This window comes from Cryptomeria japonica, chromosome 2 (assembly GCF_030272615.1).
Source record: "Cryptomeria japonica chromosome 2, Sugi_1.0, whole genome shotgun sequence".
Classification (NCBI taxonomy): domain Eukaryota; kingdom Viridiplantae; phylum Streptophyta; class Pinopsida; order Cupressales; family Cupressaceae; genus Cryptomeria; species Cryptomeria japonica.
In genome coordinates, this window is record NC_081406.1 from 563,013,855 (window position 1) to 563,029,939 (window position 16,085).

At 37.7% G+C, this 16,085-nt stretch overlaps 1 protein-coding gene across 1 annotated transcript; it reads right to left on the bottom strand.

Moving 5' to 3' along the window:
* Positions 1 to 12,698: 12,698 nt before the first annotated feature.
* LOC131038073 (G-type lectin S-receptor-like serine/threonine-protein kinase LECRK3) lies at positions 12,699 to 15,508 on the bottom strand. Its single transcript, XM_057970375.2, has one exon. The coding sequence runs from the start codon at positions 15,284 to 15,286 to the stop codon at positions 12,926 to 12,928; it is 2,361 nt and encodes a 786-aa protein (XP_057826358.2). The 5' UTR covers positions 15,287 to 15,508; the 3' UTR covers positions 12,699 to 12,925.
* Between the last annotated feature and the right edge of the window lie 577 nt (positions 15,509 to 16,085).

A 16,085-nucleotide genomic window follows, 5' to 3' on the forward strand; every position in this document is an offset into this window, starting at 1 on the left:
GGTAATGGATCAGTAAAAATTTGAAGATTTTGGTTAGGAGGAGCTACAGATGTGTTGCCTTTATCATTCACTCCAGAAACAGAGATAGTATTATTATCAATCAAATCCTGAATTTTACCCTTTAAAGAAAAACATTTTTCAGTATCATGACCAGGCTGATGATGAAAATGACAAAAAGCTTTGTGATCAAAATAAGGGGAAGTAATCTTTGCAGGATCAATTTGTCGCACAGGAGGAAGAGTAAGCACATTTTGTCCCAATAACTTATTCATAATATCATGCAATGATTCATTCAAAGGAGTATACTTTCTTTCTTTCCTGAAAAATTTAGAAATAGGAGGCACACCTGATGCTGCATTCACATTGTTGTTGATGATGTTTTCATTGAATTTGATGGAATCTCTGTTCGGTTTAAACTTCCCAAATGGTTGTTGACTGCTATCACCCTTATCACTCGGAGCCATAGGATGTGATTGTTCCATTTGACTCACAGTCAGTTGATAATTGTGAAGAGTGGCACACAACTGTTGGAAAGAAGTAAACTCAGAAAACAGAAGTTTGTCTCGAATATCTTTTTGCAAATTAGAAATAAAGATTCTTTGAATATCATTATCAGGCACTGGAAAAGAAATTTGAGCATACAAATGCTTATATCTACCAATGAAATCAGTCACTTTTTCTTTAACACCTTGTTTACAATGCATTAAATCAATCAAAGTAACTTTAGGACTTATATTGTTTTGAAATTGTTGAATGAAAGCATTTGCAAGTTGTTCGAAAGAAGTAATAGAATAAGAAGGCAACGAGCAATACCATTGTAAGGCTTTGTCTCTTAATGTTCTAGTGAACAGTTTTGCAAGCAACCTTGGGTTGTAAGCAAAATCAGTACAAATTGTTTGAAAAGTCTTAACATGTGTTAGAGGATCTCCTTTACCATTATAAAGCTCCAAATGCGGGATTTCAACATGTTTAGGAGGGATAGCTCGAACAATGTCAAGAGAAAGTGGGCTCGCAACATCAAATGTGGGCACACTAAACTTAGATTGATTCATAGAGGCAATTTGTTGCTGTAAAGAAGAGACAGTTTGTGCAAGATTGTTAATGGTCGCTTCAGTCGAAGAATTCATATTAGATGTGTTAGATTGAGATGGAGGTGTGATGTTATTGAAAGAAGGTAAAGAGTAAGGTAGTGGGACCCTATGATAGTCAACCATAGGGGATGATTGGATAGGAGGAACACTACAAGGAGGAATGGAATGGTTAAATGAATTGCCCCCTTGCGTCATGTTCATTTGTGAAGATGTAATAGGAACACTCATTGAAGGAATGTACGAAGAAGTTGGATTGAATGAAGGAAGAGGATTAATTGAAGAAGGAGGATTGCCCCCATGACTGATAATCACAGGAGGAATGTCTTGTATAGAGGTAGCCATGATGTTTGATGTAAAGGTAGGTATACTAGCAATAGGAGTTGTCAAAGGAATAGAATGATTGACTTGTGTAGGAGGTTGTGTATAACCTAAAGATTCAGCACAACTCTTCATAGGCATCACATTCGAATCCACAATGTGTGCAATACCACGCAAAACATCAATTCCATTCTTATCACTTTGAAGCATGCGTTTTAGACCCTCAATTAAAGGAAGAGCTTGACTATCGGGATACTCATGAGACATCCATTGGTGAAAATCGTCAAATTGGTTATCCAATTTGGAAAGTTGTTCAACGGAAACTTCATGGAGAGCTTCTTCATCATTAGGAGGATTAGAGGAATTACCCATGTCCTCGTTAAAAAGGCTACTCAAATTAGGTTCCATCTCCTCAGTAGTTAAACCTCGGAAAGACTTAATTCTACGGCTTCGTCTAACGGGAATAGTGTAAGTAGGGCTTATTGTTGTAAAACTCATGCACTAGAGAGAGAGAAAAGATTTTGAATTTAGAGGTAGCAATTTTCAGTAAAAACAGCCAATCTTCCAGATTTAGGCTGTTAAATGCAATCACAACAGTCTCCCGAAATTTCGGGAAAAATGTCCGGGACCGTGGCGCTCGGAGTGCAACACGGTCCTTGCAACTTTTTTCGAAATTTGCAAGGATGAAAGGTATGATGATTTTAAAGCTAATCTGAAAAAATTGAGGGATTTTACGATCTGTAGATAGGCCAAATTAAAGTTGCAATCTCAAAATTGAACCCAATCAAGATTGTCGAAAAATGCAAAATTTTGAATTTTGAAAAAGAGAGGGAAACTGAAATTTTGAATTTTATGATTTTAGAGGGAATGTCAAGAGCAATGCAAATTTTGAAAATTAAAAATTGACTCAATTTCACGCAAAATTCAATTTTGAAAGCGGAAATCAAAGTTGTTGTAATTAAGCACTTAATTTCAAAAGTCACAATTTGCAAGAATTTGAATAAAGCGCTGAAATTTTGAATGAATGCAAACACAATTTTCAGATTTAAGACAGTAAGAACACAATTTTGACACAAAATTTCAATTTCGATGATTTTTGAATGATTAGAAGCCTTAAACCAAGCAATCACAAGACCAACTTTGACTGTAATTTTGAAAGTGTTATAATTGACAAAATCAGCCAAAATTCTGGATTTTAGCAGGAAAATACAGCAAGATCTCGCTCCCGAAATTTTGGAAAAAATGTCGGGGATGATGGCGCTCGGAGTGCAACACGGTCCTCGCAACTTTTTTCCAAATTTTCAGGGATGAAAGATATTGTGATTTTATTGCAGAATCCAAAGTTACAGCTGATTTGGAGATGTTTTGATCGGTCAAATTGTCGGACAAAGGTTGAATTAAGAGGGTTTCAAAAATTAGGGTTTTGACATTTAACCACTTAATTTTCAAAATTAAAGTACAGATATGAATTGATAATTTATAATAGAAAAGCAGATCTGAAGCAAGCATTAATAATTAAACATTTCGCAAGTTCAATGTTCAAAAAGAAAATTTAGGGTTTTTATGCAATCACCTCTAAAATTTTGCAAAAGATCAAACATGGAAATGTAATCAAGGAATCAATTTTCAGATCTAAGCATGAAAAATCAGAAGGGATGTTCATGTCGGGTTCACCAAAATGTAAAGCGGAAAATCGCGATCGAACCCTAGTTGTTCTCCCCTCTTCCAACTCCGAGGAGAGAGAAGGGAGGTTCGCTAGGATTCGATGGTTTTCACTTAGGGGGAAGACTTTACATTCAAAAGAGGAGTTGAAACTCATAAGATTCAATCCCACACAATGTAAGATTGGATGCTAAATGAATTTCAAGGGTTAGGAAAACAAGGCTACCCTCTTTTGTAAAGAATGTTGTTAAGGAAATTAAGCTAAGAATACATAGAAAGTCATAAAGATTCGCTTATAAACTGAGTTCGGGTTATAGGATGAAGCTGCGGACCTGGAATTAGCAGTAGAATGTCGATATGGCGTTGTCCTGCAAATTTGAGCAAAAGTTGTCGGGACGATGGCGCCCGGTGCCACGGTCCTCCGAAAAATCCGCGAAACGAAGGGGGATTGGTTCGTCTCTGCACAAGGATTCCAGATCTTCAATCTCAGCCGCGTACCTGCAACCTACACACAGAAAAGCGAAGACGATTGGGGGGTTAGGGATTAGGGGTTTGCCTTTAGGTCAAACCCCGATTTTGGAATTAACCAAGAAATGAGCAAGAGCTGTAAATGTAAATGTATGTAAAACAAGTACTAATACCTTGTTCTAAGGATGTTGGTATCCTTATGTGCAAGGGTTTAGATGTTGTATGTTGTAGTAGCATGTAGTAAGTGATCTCCTCTTCAATGGTTGAATCCTTGACTTGAATGCAACACTTAGCCTTGAATGGAGACTTGAAATGATCAATTGCTTGAAGGAATGCTTGAATGCTTGAATGCTTGAGTATAGTTTCCACGCCTTTTCCATCATCATATCGAATGAGAGAGGAAAATGTAGTTTATATACTTGTCATTTAGGGCTGATAGACTGATTTTCCCGACCTTAGGCCGACCAGGGAAGTATATTTCCAAATTGCAATAAAAAAGACCCGATATCACTTAGGAAACTGGGCCCAAAATAGGACCCAGGGACCGGGGCGCTGGGCGCCATGGTCCTGGAGGACCAGGGCGGTGGGCGCTCTGGTCCCACCTCCAGGACAGCGGGGTGCAAGGAGGTTCAGGCCAAGGTGCTTGAAAAATGCAGTTTTCAGTGTCGTGAGCAAGTTTTGGGGTCTCCATTCAGGTTGCGTGTTGCGTCGCCATCGTGAAGACCGAAATGCAGTCGAAATTGCAAGTGTCGCAATTTTAGGACACTACACTAACCAACACTCAACAAGTTATGTTTCAAACCTTCAACCCAATATACATCATCAGCATTACTTTTACCATTCAAAGAGATAAAACCTTTACCTTTTACCATACAGGGTTAATTGCTCCCAAATCTTACTACACCACCATCAAATTCTTCAAGAGAAATAAACTTGTGCTTATCACTAGTCATGTGGTGTGAGCAACCCCTATCAATAATCCATTCATCACTATTGTCAATGTGAGATACTAAAGCCTTCTTATCATACAGATCTTCTATAATAGCAACAAAAAAAATCTCCTCATTGTCTTCATCCTCAAATTCTTCATCAATGACTCCTTCATCAACTGCAACATAGAACTATTTCTTTCCTTTTCCCTTATATTTTCTAAACTTTTCCTTTTGATCACTATTAATACAATTTGCAGCTATATGTCCTATCTTGTTACAAGAGAAACACTTAAGAGGAAGCTTGTATGTGTACTTACCAGTGCCTCTAGGAAGTCTTATTGCCAATAGAGCTTCAAATTCCATCAGATTAACTTCATCATTCACTTCAGCTTTACTACCACCATGATGAATTGATCTGCATTCATGACTATGAAAAACATCTTTCCCTTTTCTCACTGGTACACTAGATACAAATTCTTTGAAAGAAGATTTTATCTTATGTAAACAGTTATTAAAACTATTCAACTCAAAAGAAGTGAGCTTACCAATTAAAGAATCAACAGTAACCTTATCATTACTGACTAACACCAACTCTTGAATAGAGGACACTCTAATGGCATAGCCAAGCAATAGGGTTCTAATAATTTTACTCACCACAGTGTGTTCTTCGATAGCACCACTAGCACGTTTGATTCCATTGACAACTTCTTTTATCCTATGTCCATACTAAGTGATATTTTCTCCTTCCATCATTCTCATATCATCAAACTTTCCTCTAAGGCTCTCTTCTTTAGCCTTTTGAACATGCTTATCACCACCATAGATTAATTCTAACTTCTCCCAAACTTCAAAATCCGTTTCTAAACCATGGACATCAATATAGTCAGTATCAGAAAGTGTACTTACAATGGCTTCCAATGCTTGAATGCTTGAATGTTGCTCCTTAAGTTGATTTGTCGTTAGAGGATCAGTAGGAGGTACATACTTAGCAATAACATGTTGCCAAAACTCAGCACCCGTACCTTTGATATAAATCTTCATTCTATCACTCTATATTTTGTAGTTATCCTTAGTGAATTTAGGACCCTCCTTCTTCATCATCTTTAGATCTTTTCTTCAAGCGGTTAAGCTTCTGTACACAAAGGACCTAATACTCTGATACCAATTATTATTGTGAGGATCTGGTAATTGCTGAGAGGGGGGGTGAATTAGTTATAACAATAAACTAAAATCTTCTATCAATCTGAAAATACTTCTCAAAAAAAATTCATAACCAGTACCAATAACTACTCAATCAAACACTTAAAGCAGATTTACCAAACTACTCATTCATGTGTTCATTAACATGTAAGAAATGTAATGATATCAAATCAGCCACCATATGAACACTGATATTTTTCATGTGGAAACCCAAATGGGAAAAACCACTATGGGAATTGGTACAAACAAAATTTGCACTCTTTCAGAATGTGCCCTGTTAAAGGCCTAGCTCGGTTAGGAGCTTTACTATAATCCCTGATTAAGAGCAGACCCTGTTAGGAGTCACCTGGTGAAGGGATTTTAACCTTAACCCTATTAGGAGCTCTACTCTATTAAGAGTAACCTTGCTAAAGGATTTAAACTCAAGTAAATGAGCCACCCGGTGAAGGGATTTACAATATCAGGCATGTTAGAACCTACCCGGTTATGGGATTTTAATACTGCTACAACTCTTAGGGAACAACAGATAAATGATATGATCAATACACTCTCTTCTTGCTAGTACAGATCTATTTCAGCTCCAATCTACTTCACACGTGTAGACATCTCAATCTAGTTCGACACACTTTTCTTCTCTTATCACCGACACAATAAACCTTCTCAAACTTGACTTAAATACAATTTACAATTAGGTTGGCTACATAACCCTAACTTATAATTAATTTACATCACATATCATATCATATTATTACAACTCATTACAGTTCATCATACAGATCGTTACAACAAATTTCAAGACAATTACAGCCATTGAATGATCACACATCACCGCACATCGATCTGATAAGTTGTCAAACCCTTTAACATATTCTGCTAAGCACTTCGTTGTTTCTCAATAAATTCTCTCCTTGATTGTGCGCAAACAACATCTCATCCATTCACACGAATTTTGACATGTCACCACTAAGTTAAGAACATGAAAAGATTTACTGCCAAACCATAAAACATCATCAATTAAACATTTTGTTACCGATTCTCAAACCTTGCATTGAATATACAACCGCCAATTACAAACATGACTTTCGGTTCTCCAAACATGATGTGGTTCCGGTGATAGACTCATTATAATGTCATAAGCATACATTCCAAATGGCAATACCTAACTCAACAAGAAATCTCTTTGGCAACCATCTCCTTCTATGTTCATGCTTACCGGTTGACTGCTACTTAGCATTTTTGTTGTTCAACTCAATCTATTACCAGTTAGGCTATACTGGTAGACTTAGATAACTTAGATGACATACCAAACATAAACAAACATGGTTGACATCAACGACAACACAAATAATTGATCATATAGCATCATATCACAGTTATATCATCACCAACAATCCATCAATATATCATCACTAATACTCCATCAGTATCCTCATATCATCCTTTATTGGTACATCATCATCTCCATCAGTTATGCCAACATTCTATGCTCAGGAGTATTCGTGAAAAAAATGGAGCTTTTAGAAAGACTGACTTTTTGCCTTGATCCTTTCTCATAAGTATCAAAGATAACTTTAATAGTTTTTTCTTCTTTAATAGAACTTTCCCCCATCAACAATGTATCATCAACAAATTATTGGTGGGAGAAAATAGTAGCTTGGGATGAAGGTCGTAAACCCATCAGGTTGTTCTTCTTGATTTCTCTTTGGATAATTTTGTTGAAGCTTCACTCATTAGAATAAACAGAAATGGGGAGAGAGGATCCCCCCGTCTAATACCCCTCGATGTCGAGAAGAAACTAGACACCAAACCATTGATCAAAACCAAAAATTTGGGAGAGGTAACACAGAGATTGACAAGCTGGATGAAATGGCTACCAAAACCAAAGGATTGAAGCACTTTAAACAAAAAATTCCAATTGACCTGATCATAAGCCTTGAGAAGATCCAACTTCATCAAGAAGCCCAACTTCCTATTGACAAACAAAGAGTGGATATTCTCATGAACAACAATAATAGAATCCAAGATCTGTCTAACAGGGACAAATCCATTATAATGCTTTGAAATCAAAGAGGGAAGAATACTTTTAAGCCTAAACACAATGATCTTGGAAAAGATTTTTATAGATCGAGTTACATAAGCTAATGGGTCTAAAGTCTTGAAAAGAACTAACATCGGGTTTCTTTGGGATTGGGACAAAAAAGGTGGTATTTAGTTCCTTTAGAAGCGATCTAGAGCCAAAGAACTCTCTCACAGCATTCACAACTTCCGAACCAATAATTTGCCAAAAAGATTGAAAAAAAAAACATAGGGAAACCATCAAGGCCAAGAACTTTATTAACTTCAAAGGAGAATACTACAGCTCTAACCTCATCATGAGATGGAATCCTGGTTAGCTCCTTATTCATGTCATGGGAGACTATACTGCAAAACTACCGTAGGATCTCATCTTGAGCATTAACATCAAGAGGGCCATCATCCGAAAGAAGAGCAGAAAAATATCTAATGGCTTCCTGGTTCAACTCCTCCTACTTATCAATCTAGCAATGATCCACCAATATTTTATTGATTATGTTTGACGTCCTATGTTTGAGGGTTGTCATATGAAAAAACTTTGTGTTTCTGTCCCCAAATTTGTGCCATAAAGCTCTAGACCTGTGCTTCCAGAATTCCTCCTCCTTGGAGATGATATCATGAATTTTGGTAAGTAACTCAACTTCTTTATCCATTATCACAATATCATACCCCACATCTTGAATCTGAGACTGGACATCATCCAAATCTTTCTTGAGCTTCTCTTTTATCTAAAAAATATTGCCGAAGAAGGCTTTATTTCAGAGTTGGATATTGGACTTGACATTGGCAAGTTTCTTAGCCACTCTAGACATCGTAGTTCCCTGAATGTTAGCATTCCACCATTTAGAAATATTTTCATGTATTTCCGGAGCTAAAAGACACATCTTCTCAAGCCTGAAGAGGAAGGCTCTCCTCCTAGTCAAAGGGGATATACTCAAACTAATTGGGAAATGATCAGAGCCAATTCTGGATAACGCATTTAATCTACAAGAAGCATCGTGAATCCACTCAGGAGAGATAATACCTTTGTTCAGCCTGACTTGGATGAGGTCCCCCCCACTTCTTCTATTGGACTAAGTGAATTTATCCCCAAGGAGATCAAGGTCTAACATATCCAGGGATTTAATCATATCCGCGAGGTCCTACCTACTTTCATTTGAAACAGGCATCCCACCCGCCTTTTCCATACTAGATAATGGGGTATTAAAGTCCCCCAATAGAATCCATTTCTCATTAGATAAGGTCATTCTAGCATTAATTGTAGAGGACTAGAGCATTTTTCTAGCATTTTTCCCATTTGGAGCATGGATATTAGATATGATCCAAGATGACCCATCAGTTTGACTAGTAAATCTAGTGGCAATGTGATTAGGAGAGGTAAAGACAACCTTACTCGTAAACCGTCTAGGATTCCACAAAGTGGCAATACCACCAGAAGCCCCATCAGCATCAACACAATGAGTTTCTCACTCTCTGAAAATAGCCAATTTGATCTTTTCCACACTACAACCAGGCATTTTGGTTTCTTGAACAAGACATATATCTGGCTTGTGATCTCTAACCAAGTTGGATAGAAGATCATGCTTGTGGGGATGATTCAATACCCTAATATTCCATGAGATGACTTTTATTTGACTGGATGGGGGGAACCAATCCCCATATCCTATAGTGTTCTCTGGACTCCACCAGCAATGGTTGCTCGACTATGTTTGTCTCTACTAATCGCATTGGGTGGCCTCGCCAATGCCCTCAAATCAGATCCACAATCCGCCTTTTGTCTATTTCTAGTCTTAACACCACTAGAAACTGGTGTTAAGATATGACCATTTGGGGAGTTCCTTTTTCTGTGCCTAGCTTTAACCTCAATAAACAAATTTGGATTATCATCATCATGGGTCACATCATCATGATTGTTTGACTCCGATGAATTCCTAACTTCAACAACAAGGGTGGATGGAAGGATCCAGTTCCCTATGAACCTCCATCATAGACTCATCCCCATAAGAAATATCCTCAATCTTCAAACTTCCCCTACATTACCCCCCCCTAATTCAAGGGATTCAAGTTTAAAAGATTTGGATCTGGCACATCCTAAGCACACGAGACATTATTCACTCCATCCAGACATGGAGGGGAATCCAAGGGCAGGGACTCCATCATGTCCACCCCCTTTGTCTCAACTTTCTTCTTCCAAGTCCTCTTAGGCTTAGGCTTAGAAGGGTATTCCCTGACCCAATGACCAACTTTTTTACAATGGAAGCAAGCAAAGGGAATAGATTCATACTCCACTTTCTGAACCCATCTGCCTAGTTTTGAGAATAGGTCAATCTCCTTCGGCAAGTTAGCACATTGTTTAACATTCACACAGATTCAGGCATACACCAGGCGCCTCTTACTAGAGGTCATTGGGTCAACTGAAAGGAGCTCACCAAAGCACGCTACAATCCCAACAAATATTTATTCACCCTAGAACTCCATAGGTAAACTTGGTAGCCGCACCCAGATGGGGGCCTCATTACATTCTCATTCCTTCGGGTTGAAGCCTGGTTCCCATTTCTTGAGAGCCAATGATGATTTCCCTAACATCCAGGGGCCACCTGCTAAAATAGATTGTAGGTCCTCCTCACAGGCAAAGGAGGAGAAAAAATCATTGGACATGGCCACCACATCAATTTGACCCTTTCCCTTCCATTTTCGAGACACCCAATCCCTAATAGCTTCAATATTAGGATGAGGGCCAATAAACTTACCAACCAAGACAAAGGCCAAGTTAGCCATATTCCTTTCCATGATACAATTTGGAATAGAGATGGAACAAGAACCAGACTCCAAGTCCACTTTATGGAGAACGGGCACAATAGCCTTGCCTTTGAGGTTTGAACCAAACAAAGTAGACCATTTCCTGTTGCAATCTAGAGATCTCGGTTTCCTAAGATTCTCCGTAGACTTCCTGGGGCCCTCCCCACCACAAGGTGAAACATTACATTCAACTTTTTCTTTTGGTGGTATCGACAAGGTGCCACCATCCCAAGTCTCATTGATACTTCTATCAAAAGCTTCAGATTTTGTTTCTCCCATGGTGGAAATCACGTGGGAACCTCTGGAACCTTCATCGCATGATCTTCTCGCTCCTACTCCATTCAAATTCAAACCAACCGCACCAGTCGTGCCCACCTCTCCCATATTTTTTCTCCTAAGTGGTATGGTGGTGTTTCTCTTTATTGTTATTATATTGGTGAGATATTGAATATTTTTGCACCTTTCAAAAGTCCATGTGAGTGTATTTTTAGTAATTATATATGTGTTGTTGTATTGCATTATAATCTCGTGTTTTTCTTTTTAAATTTATATTTAAAAGAAAAACATTAAATCGCCTCGCAATCTAGTTGTAAGATGCATGACAACATGATAATGTAAATATGACAATGATGCCTATTAGAAACGATCTAATCTTGTGCATAGAAGGGATGTCAATTATTTTTACAAAATAAGTTTGTTGTTCCACTGTAAACATCTCAAGCAAGTGGTATAAAAGTTGGATATATTGGTGTTGGACAAAGTGGAGCAAGTAGAGATACACTAGCTATCTAAAAAGGAGGCTATATTGTAGTTGAGTATTTGATAGTTCCTTTAGGAGATGTTCATATTAGAGTTTATTCGTAATAAGTGGATTTACTATGTTCTATTATGTATTTATATTTTGATATTTTTGTATAAAAATAATTTATTTTTTCAAATAAAAATTAAATGAACAGTGCAATAAAATAAAATATTTATTAAATAAAAATATGTTCTAAAATTGTTGAGCTTGGACAAGTGTATATCAAACATATTTTTTTGAAACTATAATTTCTATTGAGAGATTAGTTTATGTACTATTTCTTTTCTTTTTTAATATTTTAAAATTTGGCAATTATTTTTTATATGGCAATGCTATGTCTAGAGGAATGGTTGATAAATTTGTGTTCGTCCATTTGCATTGCATTTTTTCAATGGTTTGTAATTTAAGCATAGAAGAAAATAAAAAGAAAAATATGTTAATAAAAATGGGACTCTTGCAATCTTTCCATGAAGAAAAATATACACACAAAACATAACAAAGTATAAGAATTTATAATGAAGTATAAGAATTTATAATGCATTTAAAATATTTCAATAAATTTTTAATTTTTTTTAATTTATTACTTTTAATGATGATTTCATTTGCAAGAAGATGCATGAGCAGCAAGGCTTTCTAAGAAGACAAAGAAGAAATGATTTTGCAAACAATGTCTTTATTTCAGTTTTAGAATCTTACTAAAAGATGGATACAACTATTTACTGGGTATCTTAGCTCAATTTTATAATTAAAAAAAATTATTTTTTTTCTTTCAAATCTATTGACCAATTAATTAAAAATAAGTCTAAATTATAAATTCTTGAACATAAAACTGAAAAACCTGAAAAATAAGAGACAAATGTATATTAAACATTATTTTCCAAAGAAAATTCTAGTTTCCTTGTACTTATCAACAATCTATATAATAGATATTTAGATTTAATATAAAAAACTAGTTAATAAATAAGAATTGAGATGGTCATAGTATTAAATTTATTTTTTAGTTGTTGAAAAATATATCACAAATTTATATCAATTTATAAAAATCGAAATCGAGATATTTACTATAGAAGTTCCACCATTAATTTCAAAAAACAAACTTCAATTATGCCAGTCAATATTTCAAGTATAATAAAGACAATTAATAACCACTTAGTGATAAATGTTTTTTAAATATTGAATAAAATAATAGTTACAATAAAGACCCAGACAAACTATATGAAAGAACCATAAATAATAGAATCGTAAGAACATAAATAAATAGACATGACATGGATTACATAACATTTTTTAATTAAGAAAAATCAAGAGTTTAGGCTAAAGATTTGAAACTTAAATACTCTTTACATGATAAGCTGTCTTATAACTTTTAAAATGATGTATAGATAAATTCTAAATTGAACTTACAACTTGAAATAAAATCCTAAAATATGTTCTAAACTACTGTTGTTCACAACCATTGAAACAAGATAGGCTGATATTGGTCAAATCCTAAAATATGTTCTAAACTACTGTTGTTCACAACCATTCAAACAAGATAGGTTGATATTGGCGAGTGATCAAGACCTGTGAATTTTTAAATTTTAGACGCACAATGAACCCACAAAAGATCCTGGAGGTGGTGGCACTGCAATCTGAGCTACCTTTTTTGGAGGTGGGGGCACTGCGATCTCCACTGTTCCTTCCATCATCTGAACTACCTTTTTGGTAGATGGCCTTAGTGCTGGATCTTCTTGAATGCACCACAGACCCACCAATACCATTCTCTCCAACTGCCTCCACTCAATTCCCATACCTTCACCTTCTACTTGTTGCTGCTCCACCAGCTTAGAAAGTTCTCCACGCTCGAAGCATTCATACACCCACTCGTCCAAAAGGATTTCATTTTCTGGGGCATCTAGTTTCATAGTTTTCCTGCAACAAACAATTGCAAGCAGCATCACTCCAAAGCTGTAAATGTCCACTTTTACAGTAATTGGCACATTATTCATCCACTCAGGCGCAATGTAACCCCTGGTGCCCCGAGCTACTGTGTAACTTGCTGTCTGTTCTGCCATCAACAATTTTGCCAGGCCAAAATCAGATATTTTAGGATTGTAGTTTTGGTCCAGCAGAATGTTTTGGGGTTTTATGTCACAGTGGATAGTCTGGGTTCTGCACTCTTCATGCAAATAGAGAAGCCCTCTTGCCGTACCCATTGCAATTTTAACCCGAGTCCTCCAATCAAGAAAGCCACTATCCACAAAGAGAACGGTGTCCAAAGATCCATTGCTCATGTACTCGTACACCAGAAGGCGCTGGGAGCCCTCGTCACAGAAACCGTACAACTGAACAAGATTCTTATGATGGCTTGTACCAATCACGCTCATCTCTGTTCTGAATTCCCGCTCCCCATGTTTTTCCTGCATCGCTTTATCATCCAGAATCTTCACAGCAATCGCTCTCCCATCCTCTAAGCGTCCCTTGAAAACTTTACCGAAGGAACCCCTTCCTAATTCTTCTCTGAAACCTGTCGTGGCAGTCTCTATCTCTTTATAAGAAAAGGCCTTCAACCCCTCCAAAACCATAATCTGCGGTGCAATCTTTCTCATCTTGTGGACCTTGAGGCCACCCAAGCACACTACCAAGAAGGCCACTACGAGTAGCGAAGAGGAGCAGGCCAGGAGAATTACGCCAGTGATTACAAGCGTCTTTCCCTCCCTTTCTTTTCTTTTCTCTGCCTTGATGTCATCAGATACTTTTACAAAAGCTATATTAGTAATGTCCATACCTTTTCGGCCGTCGATGAGAGGCATCCGTTTCTTCCAACAAACTGCTTTGCCAGGAGCATACGTGACCACAGTACACATGCAATCGTCTATGCAGGCCTCTAGGCATTCACTTTCAGTAAGACCCGCCAAAACCGAATAATCGTTGCCGTTCAGCCAGTCCGTGTTGTCAAGCCGCAACATGTTGCCGGTACTATTTGCACTGCAGCTCAGCCCCTCTCTTTTGCATCCTTTAAAATGGTCTTGGTTGTCTATAAAATTAAACTGAGGGGGACAATAGCAATCGGGCTTGTTCTCGCTGTTGAGCTGACAAATGCCATTGCGGCCGCACTGACCCTTGACCTCTATACATGGCTCATTCACAGGCTTCCACACAGGTGTCCAAGGAGAATCATTACCATCCAAGACATACTGTGCAAGGATTCCATCGCTCTCGAGCGTCACTCTCCGAAGAAATCGCCCATTTCCGGCCTCGCCTTTGGTGAGCGTCATATTGTTGGTGGTATTTACCAAATACAAGAGCCCACTCGTGTCAAATTTCAAGCTTGCTTCACCGAATAATTGTCCACTACTCCAGTAAGCACCTTGATACACTCTTTCCACAGGGTAAAGCACCAAATTGCCATCTTCCTGCAACGCAAGCTCGAATCGGCCTGATGAGAGGTTTGTATTTGAAGCCTTGGAATATATGGTAGATTTCCACTTGAGCTCCTGACCGGGCAAGAGGGTATCCGTAGGATGGTCGAAGCTCTGCCAGATGGGCTCAAGTGAGGCACTTAGAAGCACCAAGTTACCATTGTTGCCCATTGCAGCCGCGACAACCTTTTCAGACGGAGCAGCCGACCATTTCAATTCTTTTGTGGAATCGTACAAGCTGAGGCCATTGTTGGTGAGCTGCAGGGAAGACATCTTTTCAACAGGAAGGTCCCTCTTATCCTTTATAACTGTCCAGACCAGAGTTTTAGAAGGTATGTTGTCAAACCAAATGCCCACTACGTAGAGATCAGTTGCAGGTAGCTCATAGAATCCAAAAGCAAACTGTCCATTTGGCGAAACCCATTTGGAATTTTGAGGAGAAATTAGAGTGGAACCAAGCGTGATATTCTGCTTCTGGGCCGAGGCGCAAATGAGCATCAGAATAACAAAAGTAAGAGGAAGTATTGTAAGAGCAGCCATTGATGAAGGGATGGAAGCTTATAATCAAATCGATGCAAGCTGTTCATTATGTAGCATAGGTATTAGCCTGACCACCACATATCGTATTCATCACCCAAGAAAATTTTGCACCTAGATAGATTTCAAGTCAGTCAGGCAATGTTCTCTGATATTTTTAATAGTTTAGTCAATGCTGTGGTGTCAATAAACGTTTTGCAGCCCCAATAGCTACGGCAAAAAAAAAAGCACATCTGAGATTTTAAATTAAGATTGATGTGAGATTGCACCTACCAACCTAAAATGAGCATAAGTGAAATGAAGATTGATGTGAGATTGCACCCACCAGCCTGTGTGAAATGAAGATTGATGTGAGATTGCACCTACCAGCATGTGGCACAAATTACCAAGCGTGCCGTACGACATTTTTGAGTAGTAAGCACAACTTCAGTCAATGTTTTTAATGAGTGCCGGTACTTTGATAAGCAGTGTGTGATCCAGCGTCCCCCTCCACGAGCATCTTGCGCGCACAAAGGAAAGCACGAAGCAGACATTCACTATATGGAAAAGAGTCTCGAGCGGATATCTTCAGTTGGTATAGCTACACATCTTTGTGTGGGCATTACTTGGATATTGTTGGGGCAGGTTAAAAGATGGAAAATACGGAGCAAAAAGATTCGTGGGTTGTTGAAGTTGATTCAGTAAGCTAGTTCATAGTCACATATTGTAGAGCAAGTTGTTTCCTCACATCACACACCAGAAAGTAAGTAAGATTTTTCAAAGTTATCAATCATAAACATAAGTACAACAATAAATGAGAGAA